The sequence below is a fragment of the Pelophylax lessonae genome (assembly GCF_965119305.1).
Source record: "Pelophylax lessonae genome assembly, chromosome: 12".
Lineage (NCBI taxonomy): Eukaryota > Metazoa > Chordata > Amphibia > Anura > Ranidae > Pelophylax > Pelophylax lessonae.
The window spans coordinates 29,568,681-29,581,368 of record NC_138779.1 but is presented as its reverse complement, the minus strand read 5'-3'; the positions used below and the strand labels follow the sequence as shown (position 1 = coordinate 29,581,368).

The 12,688-nt window shown below is 45.7% G+C and overlaps 1 protein-coding gene across 3 annotated transcripts in view; it reads right to left on the bottom strand.

Annotated features, from left to right (window-relative positions):
• B3GAT1 (beta-1,3-glucuronyltransferase 1) overlaps positions 1–12,688 on the bottom strand; it is a 104,208-nt gene that overhangs the window by 22,556 nt on the left and 68,964 nt on the right. For 2 of the 3 annotated variants that reach the window (XM_082273418.1, XM_082273417.1), the window contains exons 2-3: positions 7,498–7,616; positions 7,217–7,363 (exon numbers count right to left, since the gene is read on the bottom strand). In XM_082273418.1, coding sequence (XP_082129544.1) covers positions 7,217–7,363; positions 7,498–7,501 — 151 coding nt within the window. In that variant the 5' untranslated portion in view covers positions 7,502–7,616. Of the gene's footprint in view, positions 1–7,216; positions 7,364–7,480; positions 7,617–12,688 lie in introns of all 3 variants that reach the window. The other variant, XM_082273419.1, reaches the window with a different exon arrangement.

Below are 12,688 nucleotides of genomic sequence, written 5' to 3'. Positions count from 1 at the left end.
TTCAATGTATATGTTGCATTCTTAGAGTCATTTCACACAGGCTTTCCGATCAGGTCCGCCCATCAGTTTTTTAGGCGGACCTCATCGGATGCTCCATGCATCCCTATGGAGCAGCGGATGTCAGAGGTGACATGTCCGCTGACACCCGCTGCTATACGATCCGATCCTGTCCGTGAAATCCAGATGGATGGAAACCCGATTTTCCATCTGTCTGGAGGATCAGATCGGATAGGATGGGATGAAAATGAACAGGCGGTCCATTTTCACCTGATCTCCCATAGACGAGCGCAGGGCTCTGAATGGTACGGTGATCAGAGACGGACCTGGCATCCGCCTGCTCAGCAGGGATCAGTGGATCCCCGCTGAGCAAAACTGAATCCGCTGGGCGGAAAGCCTGTGTGAGAGGACCTTATGTCATGCCACTAGTAATATACAGGCTGCATTCTCAGTGATGCCATTGGTCTTTAATGAACAGATAGGTTGTATTCTCCATGATTAAAGCACTCTCTAGTGAATGGATCGGCTGCATTCTTGTTAATGTTACTGCTCTTTATTGAATGGATAGGCTGCATTCTCCTTGATGCCATTGGTCTTTAATGAACAGATAGGTTGCATTCTCAGTAATGTCCCTATCTATAGTGAATGGATAGGCTGCATTCTCAGTGATGTCCCCATCTCTAGTGAATGGATAGGCTGCATTCTCAGTGATGTCCCCATCTCTAGTGAATGGATAGGCTGCATTCTCAGTGATGTCCCCATCTCTAGTGAATGGATAGGCTGCATTCTCAGTGATGTCCCCTGTCTATAGTGAATGGATAGGCTGCATTCTCTGTGATGTCCCCTGTCTATAGTGAATGGATAGGCTGCATTCTCAGTGATGTCCCGATCTATAGTGAATGGATAGGCTGCATTCTCTGTGATGTCCCTATCTATAGTGAATGGATAGGCTGCATGCTCAGTAATGTCCCCATCTATAGTGAATGTATAGGCTGAATTCTCAGGAAGGTCCCTATCTATACTGAATGTATAGGCTGCATTATCAGTGATGTACCTATCTATAGTGAATGGATAGGCTGCATTCTCAGTGATGTCCCCATCTCTAGTGAATGGATAGGCTGCATTCTCAGTGATGTCCCTATCTATAATGAATGGATAGGCTGCATTCTCAGTGATGTCCCCTGTCTATAGTGAATGGATAGGCTGCATTCTCAGTTATGTCCCTATCTATAATGAATGGATAGGCTGCATTCTCAGTGATGTCCCCTGTCTATAGTGAATGGATAGGCTGCATTCTCAGTGCTGTCCTGATCTATAGTGAATGGAAAGGCTGCATTCTCAGTGATGTCCCCTGTCTATAGTGAATGGATAGGCTGCATTCTCAGTGATGTCCCCATGGCTGCATTCTCAGTGATGTCCCCATCTATAGTGAATGGAAAGGCTGCCTTCTCAGTGATGTCCCCTGTCTATAGTGAATGGATAGGCTGCATTCTCAGTGATGTCCCCTGTCTATAGTGAATGGATAGGCTGCATTCTCAGTGATGTCCCCTGTCTATAGTGAATGGATAGGCTGCATTCTCAGTGCTGTCCTGATCTATAGTGAATGGAAAGGCTGCCTTCTCAGTGATGTCCCCTGTCTATAGTGAATGGATAGGCTGCATTCTCAGTGATGTCCCCTATCTATAGTGAATGGATAGGCTGCATTCTCAGTGATGTCCCCTGTCTATAGTGAATGGATAGGCTGCATTCTCAGTGATGTCCCTATCTATAGTGAATGGATAGGCTGCATTCTCAGTGATGTCCCCATCTATAGTGAATGGATAGGCTGCATTCTCAGTGATGTCCCCTGTCTATAGTGAATGGATAGGCTGCATTCTCAGTGATGTCCCCATCTATAGTGAATGGATAGGCGGCATTCTCAGTGATGTCCCCTGTCTATAGTGAATGGATAGGCTGCATTCTCAGTGATGTCCCCTGTCTATAGTGAATGGATAGGCTGCATTCTCAGTGATGTCCCTATCTATAGTGAATGGATAGGCTGCATTCTCAGTGATGTCCCTATCTATAGTGAATGGATAGGCTGCATTCTCAGTGATGTCCCTATCTATAGTGAATGGATAGGCTGCATTCTCAGTGATGTCCCCATCTATAGTGAATGGATAGGCTGCATTCTCAGTGATGTCCCCATCTATAGTGAATGGATAGGCTGCATTCTCAGTGATGTCCCCTGTCTATAGTGAATGGATAGGCTGCATTCTCTGTGATGTCCCCTGTCTATAGTGAATGGATAGGCTGCATTCTCAGTGATGTCCCTATCTATAGTGAATGGATAGGCTGCATTCTCAGTGATGTCCCCATCTATAGTGAATGGATAGGCTGCATTCTCAGTGATGTCCCCTGTCTATAGTGAATGGATAGGCTGCATTCTCAGTGATGTCCCCTGTCTATAGTGAATGGATAGGCTGCATTCTCAGTGATGTCCCCTGTCTATAGTGAATGGATAGGCTGCATTCTCAGTGATGTCCCCTGTCTATAGTGAATGGATAGGCTGCATTCTCAGTGCTGTCCTGATCTATAGTGAATGGAAAGGCTGCCTTCTCAGTGATGTCCCCTGTCTATAGTGAATGGATAGGCTGCATTCTCAGTGATGTCCCCTATCTATAGTGAATGGATAGGCTGCATTCTCAGTGATGTCCCCTGTCTATAGTGAATGGATAGGCTGCATTCTCAGTGATGTCCCTATCTATAGTGAATGGATAGGCTGCATTCTCAGTGATGTCCCCATCTATAGTGAATGGATAGGCTGCATTCTCAGTGATGTCCCCATCTATAGTGAATGGATAGGCTGCATTCTCAGTGATGTCCCCATCTATAGTGAATGGATAGGCGGCATTCTCAGTGATGTCCCCTGTCTATAGTGAATGGATAGGCTGCATTCTCAGTGATGTCCCCTGTCTATAGTGAATGGATAGGCTGCATTCTCAGTGATGTCCCTATCTATAGTGAATGGATAGGCTGCATTCTCAGTGATGTCCTGATCTATAGTGAATGGAAAGGCTGCCTTCTCAGTGATGTCCCCTGTCTATAGTGAATGGATAGGCTGCATTCTCAGTGATGTCCCGATCTATAGTGAATGGATAGGCTGCATTCTCAGTGATGTCCCCATCTATAGTGAATGGATAGGCGGCATTCTCAGTGATGTCCCCTGTCTATAGTGAATGGATAGGCTGCATTCTCAGTGATGTCCCCTGTCTATAGTGAATGGATAGGCTGCATTCTCAGTGATGTCCCTATCTATAGTGAATGGATAGGCTGCATTCTCAGTGATGTCCCTATCTATAGTGAATGGAAAGGCTGCATTCTCAGTGATGTCCCCTGTCTATAGTGAATGGAAAGGCTGCATTCTCAGTGATGTCAGTCTATAATATGAGCACCTTAAATCATGTGGACGGACAGAATGTAAAAAGCATACATCTCAATGTAATGTAATGTGATCTGAGGCTGAAGGGTGTAAATCACAAAGGTAAATGCTGGCGCAAATGATTCTGATGGGAGATGATATTCCCAGATTCGGGGTCTCGTATCAGTTCTGGGCATCGGTTACAGGGAAGGTTAATACACCCAACTTCATGTCACTCTGAGGATTACAGCTTCTATCAGTGGCTTCTTGCCCAGCTATTTACCTTTGTGATAGCTTCCCCTCAAGCACAACATTCTATTACAATGACAAAACTATACATCAACAAAAATATGAGAGAACATTTCTGAAAACTGATAGAACTGAGCAGAGGAAGAGATATTGCCCATAGTAACCCAACAACCCCCCTTTTTTAACTGAGAAACACAGGCTTTGTACATGGCCCTCACTCATGCTGCAGATATCAGACTGGAGGAAGTCCTCCGATATCCAATCTGCAGCACCTAGGGCAGGGGCGTAGATAAGGGGGGGTCAGAGGGGTCCAAACCCCCCCCCCCCAGAGCATTGGTATATTTCACAGCAGCTAGGCTAGTGTAGCCCATCAGCTGCGGGAGCTGGACTGCCACTGGGAAGACCACCTGTCTCATCCACGAGGCTGATAGTCAGGGCCCGGCTGACATTGAAGCCATGTTTACTATTTGCTTCACTAACAGGTGTGCCTGCTGGGGGTGCTGTATATACTGTATACAGGCATACCCCGCTTTTAAGTACACAATGGGACCAGAGCATGTCTGTAAAACGAAAATGTACTTAAAGTGAAGCAATACCTTTTTTCATTTCCTAGGCAAGCTGGCTGGCCACAAATAGGATATGTTGTAGTCCTGGGTCCCCTCACATTGCTCCCTAAGTTTGGTATCCCTGTCACTTATGGTTTGGGAGTAGTGCCATGTCAAGCTGACCAAGATTTCCCATAGACGCCAATGTTAAAAACTGGGAGTAATGCCATGCCAAGCTGACCAGGCTGTGTCCGTACTCGCGAGTGTACGTAAAGTGAGTGTACTTAAAACGGGGTATGCCTGTATATATATACACACCACAATTTGTCACAGCGTGGCAGGCGTGCTAATTATTGTTCTCTGGGTACTCAAGGCTGACCCCCCCAAGGAAAAAAAATTATCTAAGGATCTGAGAGGGGTACAGAAGCAAAGAACTGAATAGATTCCATAGATATATTGCAGGTCCTTGCCTGCTTCTGTTCTTTATATATTGATAAAGGCCTTGGCAGCACAAGCTTAAAGTTATATTGCATGAAAGATGAAGCTCCAGGAGTTTGACTTCACAATCTCTGCACTCATCTAGGAAAACCGTATGAGCGAGGAGATGGGATTTCTAGAGTTTGAAATGAAAATGTTAATAACATTATATACTGCAGTACAGATTGTGCTGCAATTCTATATCCCAAACCAGTTTACAAGAATGGCGTTTCTCTTTAGTTTTCACCACCCTGAACCAGGTAAGTAGTAACCCTGCACAGTAATGGGACAAGGTCATCCAGCATCCAAGGCAAAGATGCCAATCTGTGCCCCACCCCCATACACCCAGCAGTCACTTGCTTGTCAAAATCAATGCCAATGTTACTACGCCTTTGAGCCTTGTAACAGAAGGAAGGCGCCTCCATCCCTACAGTAAACCATTGTGCCCGGGGCAGCTTCCCCTCCCACCCACGTCTAGTCCCGGCCCTGACCCTGCATATACTGTACATGTTACTTTGGCCACTGTGTAAGATTAGGTGGTGGGTGAGTTTGTTGTCATTTGCTCTGGGATACCAAATGGCAATTGAGTCTAAGTAGAACCAAAGACATTTTGTCTTACTGAGGATAGAGTAAGGGAGGGTTATAACCTGTGTCAGCTTTTTTGCCATCTGTGTCCCATAGGGAAGATTTCCCATTAGTTCTTGTCCCACAACCTAAACTCCCAGCACTACCATAGTAATACTAACAGTCTGCCAGAATGTCAATAGCCAGAGAGAAGACGTGTGAATACCGGAGTGCCCTGTTAGCTAAAGAACCCATATGCAGCAATATGGGACAAACGAGAAGTAGTAATTGAGCATGAAGCTTCCAAATTACGTATTTAACACATTTCAATGGAATAGTCTTCTCCTCTCTTACTTTCTGCCTTCAAATTAGACACTGTGCCCAATAAAGACAGACATAAGGCAAAATGGACTAGTCCCTAGTATTGCCTGTGGTCTACCTACACCTGATCTTTCTCCATTACTAACAATGCCTTGTTCTGCACTGTGTCTTTGTGTGTGGGTGGCCATCTTGGTGGAGACGGTGCCAACACCAAGGAGAACCGTGAACAGTACATTAGTACCATCACCAAATTTCACTCCAAATATCCTGAGACTAGCAGTTAGGGGCAGCAGTGCCTTAGATCTCACACTGCACATACACTATATTGTCAAAAGTATTGGGACGCCTGCCTTTACACACACATTAACTTTAATGGCATCCCAGTCTTTTTTAGGGTTCAATATTGAGTTGGCCCACCCTTTGCAGCTATAACAGCTTCAACTCTTCTGGGAAGGCTGTCCAAAAGGTTTAGAAGTGTGTCTGTGGGAATGTTTGACCATTCTTCCAGAAGAGCATTTGTGAGGTCAGGCACTGTTGTTGGATGAGAAGGCCTGGCTCGAAGTCTCCGCTCTATTTCATTCCAAAGGTGTTTGGGTTATCGGGTTGAGGACAGGACTCTGTGCAGGCCAGTCAAGTTTCTCCACCCCAAACTCGCTCATCCGTGTCTTTATGGACCTTGCTTTGTGCGCTGGTCCAAATCATTTGGTGGAGGGGGGATTATGGTGTGGGGTTGTTTTTCAGGGGTTGGGCTTGGCCCCTTAGTTCCAGTGAAGGGAACTCTTAAGGCATCAGCATACCAAGACATTTTGGACAATTTCATGCTCCAAACTTTGTTTCAAACTCAGTTTGGGGATGGCCCCTTCCTGTTCCAACATGACTGCGCACCAGCGCTCAAAGCAAGGTCCATAAAAACATGGATGAATGAGTTTGGGGTGGAGAAACTTGATTGGCCTGCACCTCAACCCAATAGAACACTTTTGGGATGAATTCCCAGCGGAGACTGCGAGCCAGGCCTTCTTGTCCAACATCAGTGCCTGACCTCACAAATGTGCTTCTGGAAGAATGGTCAAACATTCCCATAGACACACTTCTAAACCTTGTGGACAGCCTTCCCATAAGAGTTGAAGCTGTTATAGCTTCAAAGGGTGGGCCAACTCAATATTTGAACCCTACGGACTAAGAACGGGATGCCATTAAAGTTTATGTGCGTGTAAAGGCAGGCGTCCCATTATTTTTGACAATATAGTGTGTGAAGCTATGAAGCTGTAGTGAAAGGAGTACCTAGGCACCCTCACATACAGGGAAGTGCACTGCTCTTTTTCTGGAGAAATTGCAGAGAAAAGGAACATTTTCATGGTACTGCTTAGCTAAAATTAGCAATTTAAATTTTTCCCTTATTACAAAACAGATCTTCGACTATTGAGTTCAGTTCCGCTTTATATAAGCCGTTTAGTCCTACAAATTACAGAACAAGAAATGAAACCGGCCAACCTGCTTAGAACAGTTTTCAGAAATGTCCCGTTGGATGACATCAGGATATGTTGGCAGAGGATGAGGACATGCACCACAGACTGGTCAGGGGGTTGATGAGTATGGAGGTCAGTGGTGGTCAGTGACACAACAGGACAATTCTAAGTTGAGGGGGGTCACAGAGTCTCCTCACCCTTGTGTGCAGTGAGCAACGGGGACAGAGTACTGTGGTGCCATACTGTGATGAGCAAAGTCCAGGGCAGAACGATCAGTACAATAGCCAGAATGTCCCTTCTCTTCAGCATCTCCAGGGTAGGCTGACCCCAGTGCTCCTCATTACCTGATGAGGACACCCCGACAGCACAGAGAACAGCAAAAGCAGACAGGAAAAGAGATCAGTATACAGACAGAGAGGAGCAGGAGAAACACAGCATAGCTCAACACAGTCACCTCTTACCAGCGTTCAGAACCCACCCATTGCAGCAGGCCGGGGATTCCAGGCTCTGCCTAGATAGGGGGAGGCAGGTCACAGAGACTGGGGGTCAAGGCCCCTCACCGGCCAGGACCTGGAGATGCACCGCACAGAAGGAAACCTGTAGAGAAAGGACGAGAGAGAGAGAAGACATGTGAACACCAGAGAGCACTGTTAGCTAAGGAATCAATATGCGTCTTCCCACTGCATTGCAACAACCCGTGTCACCGTTAAATCCTCACGAGCAAAATAATAAAACGACAAAATAAAACCCCACATGGCATCTGCACATTGAAGAGTAAACTTAACCATAAAGACTATTTTTATTTTTATCTTAGCAATTGTTCGTGCACCAAAATGAATTTGGATTTATTCATGGATTTGTCAGCATTTACGCGGCGCTGATTAAAAGTAATAAGGCACAGATTGCTCACGGTCAAATATACCCATCACACCGCCTGCTACTACCAACACGGGAACTGCATGGAAATGATATACTTCTATAATGGAAGAGTGAATGGTTATATAAGAACTCTTCTACCTGCCAACTGGTTTTCGATGTGGCTATTCAATGTGGCAGGAATGTGAATCGCATTTATTTTTCCAACTGTTTATTTAGCAGTTTGCCTGGAGTTCTGCTGTAAAGCCCAACTTCGGAAAACTTAAAGAGGATCTCCAGGGATCTGTCAAAAAATAAAAGTCAGCAGCTACATAAAGTGTTGCTGCTGACTTTGGGAAAACAGCCACTCACCTGTTCTACAGTCCAGCGGTGAGCTCACCTCAACCATCACTGTGCGCCGTGAGATGTTCGGGGCATCTGGCATTTCCAGCAGATGGTGTAATTGGTGAGCACATTATACTATTGAAATACATTCCTAAGTATCTAAGAACATGAAAATATTGTGGATGGATATTATGTTCTCTTATTATTATTGTGTTTTTCTTTTTTCTTTATAAGCATGTGGAAACAGTTTTTGAATGTCATATACAGTCCCTGAGAAAGCATTCCAATGAGCAGAACGCTCTGCGAAACGCGTTGGACTGATTGACTATGTATTTAGATTGCATGCTTTATCTACAATGAATGCAAACAGGCAAATGAGCCACCACTGTATGGTTGTACAATGTTTTTATTAATATGTTTTTTGATACTATAATAAAAAATGTTTATTTTTAGCAGAATGTATTTTTTCTAGCTATGACAACCTTACAACCTTGAAAGTCCTATGATTTAGGATAAGAGTGCAGAAATATTTCTGTTGGGGTTACAGGTCCCCAGCAGTTTCTTGTTTTCTGGCCTCTTTTTTCCTTCTTTCTCTTTCTAACATACAACTAAGTATGTGGTTGTGATTGGTTGTCCTTGGAACCGATATCCCTAAACTATTTCTCATCTCAGCCATCTTCATCCTCCGTCCTCCTTCGGCGGCCCCATCATCCTCACTATGAGTACCCTGATGTGACAGCTTGTGGCTTCACAGTCGGGTGCCCACTGCACGAGTCGTGCTGCTCATCCTGACTGGTGGTTGCAGTCTTCTGGGAGCTGTCAGTGTCCCAAAAGACTGCAGGGGGGAGGGAGGAGAACTTCCTGACATAAGTGGGAGCAGGTACCTGTCAAAATCGGGTACCTGCTCCCCCCACCGCTCCTCAAAAGTGCCAGTTGTGCAAGAGGAGTGGGGGATGAATCCTTAAAGCAGAACTTCCCCTTTTGGGTGGAGTTCTGCTTTAAGGCAGAGCTCCACCCAAAAGGGTTTCCACTTGTGTGCACCCTCCACTGCCATATTTGGCACCTTTTGGGGGGAGGCGAAGCGGCTACCTGGTTTTGACAGGTACCCGCTCCCACTTACCGCTCAGATCAGCCCCCGTTCCTTCCTCTGCAGTCTTCTGAGACACACAGGGGTCCCAGAGGATTATGGGACCATGCACAAGGCATAGTACGACTCATGCATGTGCAGTAGGAAACCGGCTGTGAAGACGCAAGGCTTAATTTCTTGTTTCCCATACATGAGATGCCGATGCCTGCACCCGAAGCCGATTGAAGAATTGGCTCAGGGGAGGACATCGCTGGATCCCTGGACAAGTAAGTGTCCCTATACTAAAAGTCATCAGCTACAGTATTTGAGCCCAGAGCTGCTCTTTAAAAATTCCTCCCCCTAGTGGGGCAAGCATTAACTGCTTGTTTATGTCTATGGGGGCATAGAAAAGAAGATTTACTTACTTGATCCTCCGCACTGCTAGACCAGTCCCTGCAGCCTCTTCTCCCCCATGATCTAGCGGTCTAAGGTTCTGATATCATCAAGACCATTGCAGGGATTATATATAGCCCTACATTTGATGTGATGGCACCAAAGGATAGTCAACTGTCGGAGCATGGGGGAGCCTAGTCTGTTGGGGGAGCGAAGGATGGGGTAAAGTAAATGCTTTTACTCCTGCCGCCCCAATGCAAGCCCCAGCGCTCTATGGTTCTGATATCATCAAGACCATTGCAGGGATTATAGTCCTATATTTGATGTGATGGCACCAAAGGACAGTCCACACAGTGAAAGGGGACAAATAAACAAAAAAAGGGTTAGGGTGGGGGGCACACCCTGAACATGCATTTCTAAAGCTGGTGCTGCTATGAAAACCAAAATACATATAAAACTACAGAGAATAGTGCACACATGCAAGAGAAATAACCATCGAATATAACAAGGCAACTAAGACCTGATCAAAAAAAGTTAAAATGGTGATTTAGTCCCACCATATGGCCATATCGTGCTCAAGCCCACCACTACGTCAAAGTACCCCATTGTCAGTGGGTCCTACACTATCCATGAAATGAAGGATAAATCCAACCTCCCTAAACCATTGGAGATACACAGTGAAAGGGGGGCACATGGGAGGGACGGGACTCAGAAGCAGACAGAACAGGGAGGGGGATCGGAGTCGGAGAAGCAATGACAAGAATGATACCCTGTGTCTGTGTCTCTCCCTGCAGCAGCGGAAAGCTGGCAAGAAGGGGAGAAACTGGCTTTCAGCTGCTGCAGAGAGCCACACAGGGCTTCCTTCTGTAATTGCACCTTTGCACCGATTTCCCCATGCTGTTGGGGCCCCCCTGTGTGCCCGGGCCTCCTACAGGAGGACTGGTGGTCCCCCCTATCAGCGGCCATGCTGATAGGTGACATTTGCAGCCAAATGTACAAAAGAATCTGACATTTTTTTCATGCAACAACCCTGACACAGCTGTTCACATATGTAAGATTGTCATATATCTGGTTACTAGTATACATAAAGAGACCTCCTGCTTGGAATGTATCAGTACAGGATGATGAAATCTGTATTTGAACAGCCAGGAACATCACAAGAACTTGGACCCTTAACTGCATCAGTGTTCTTAAAATGACAATTGCTGTAAAACATCAGTAGAATGAAATGAATGCCATTCTCCTCCGGCATGAATCATTGATGAGCCCATACTGTATATACAGTAACTGCAAACTCAGGAGACAGACACTATATAAAGAGAAGGAAGGCGGCATGCACATTCTGCTCGCCATACTGCACACATCACGTCGCCTGCAGCTTGATTATGTGAAAGCCATTGCAAAAAGAAAAGTACGTCCACTAACAACTACACTCCAGCTCTTATTTTTCTATCTGACATTTCTAAAAATAAGAACTACAATGTAGCTCCAACACAATACGCATTTTATTGCAGATTATATAGAAACATCTCCAACGGCGCCAGTTCCTTAACCACTGGCTGACCGCCTGCCGTGCTGGCTCAGCTGTGCAAATCGCTATACCTGTATGGCGATCCACTGGAGTGCTCTTGAGGGTGAGCACGTGCCACCGGCGGGGGACGTCCACCCCCACCAGGCAGCGGGAATGCCGATCCACGGGGCCGGTGGCCGCGATTACCGCCGGGCACCCGCGATCGCTCCCCACTGAGAGAGAAGGACAGTCAGACAACGCAGCCAACCGTTGTTCTCTCTGAAATGATCACAGAGCACATGTGATCCTTCTATATAGCATCACAGGTCTCTATAGTCATTTCACAAGTCCCTCCCCCATATAGTTAGAAAGCACCCCCTAGGCCACTGATGGCGAACCTTAGCACTCCAGATGTTTTGGAACTACATTTCCCATGATGCTCATACCCTCTGCAGTGTAGTTGAGCATCATGGGAAATGTAGTTCCAAAACATCTGGGGTGCCAAGGTTCGCCATCACTGCCTAGGCTCACATTTAACCCTTTGATCGCACTTAGGTTAACCCCTTCCCTGCCAGTGTCAGCTATTGTAAACACAGCTGACTGTTCTTCTCCCTGAAATGAACACAGAGCGCCTGTGATCCTTCTATATATGATCACAGGTCTCTGTGGTCATTTCACAAGTCCATCCTCCATACAGTTAGAAAACACTCCCCTGGGCTCACACTTAACCCTTTGATCACCCCTGGGTTAACCCCTTCCCTGCCAATGTCAACAGTAACAGTGCATATTTTTAGCACTGATTACTGTAGTAATGTCACTGGTCCCCCAAAAGTGTCAAAAATGTCAGTTAGGGGTCCGATCTGTCCGCCACAATGTCGCAGTCCCGCTAAAAATTGCAGATTGCCGCCATTACTAGTAAAAAAATGTAAAATAAAATTAAAATGACATAAATCTTTCCCCTAGTTTGTAGACGCAATAACTTTATCACAGTTACACTTTCAAGCGAAATAATGGACAAAGATATTTTATGTCTGGCTTTTTCTTTTGCCATCACAGACGCCGGAAATCAAGACAACTATTCCTGAGGATATGAATTGTCTTTATTAAATGCACTGACCCATGCATACAATTATTACAAAGGTTTTTCATTGAAGGTCACCCTCATTGTTATTACTATTCAGCAGGAAGACAGATAAAACATAGCTACGTATTTAGTACGGTTGAAGAAAAAAGCACCAAAAGTCCATCTATTTTAACCAACGGAAAAAAAAATAAATAAAAAGAAAACCTTCATATACACAATCCTACACCCACAGCGGATCCAGAGGAAGGCAAAAACCCCCTACAAAGCATGGGCCAATTTGTTCCAGGGGGGGGGACTTCCTTCCTGATTCCCCAGAAGGCAATCAGATAGTCCCTGAATCTACAATCCCTGGTGTTATTACCCATAAATAAAGCCAGAGGTTCCCCGCTGTCTCCGGGGGATGGTCAGAGGGATGT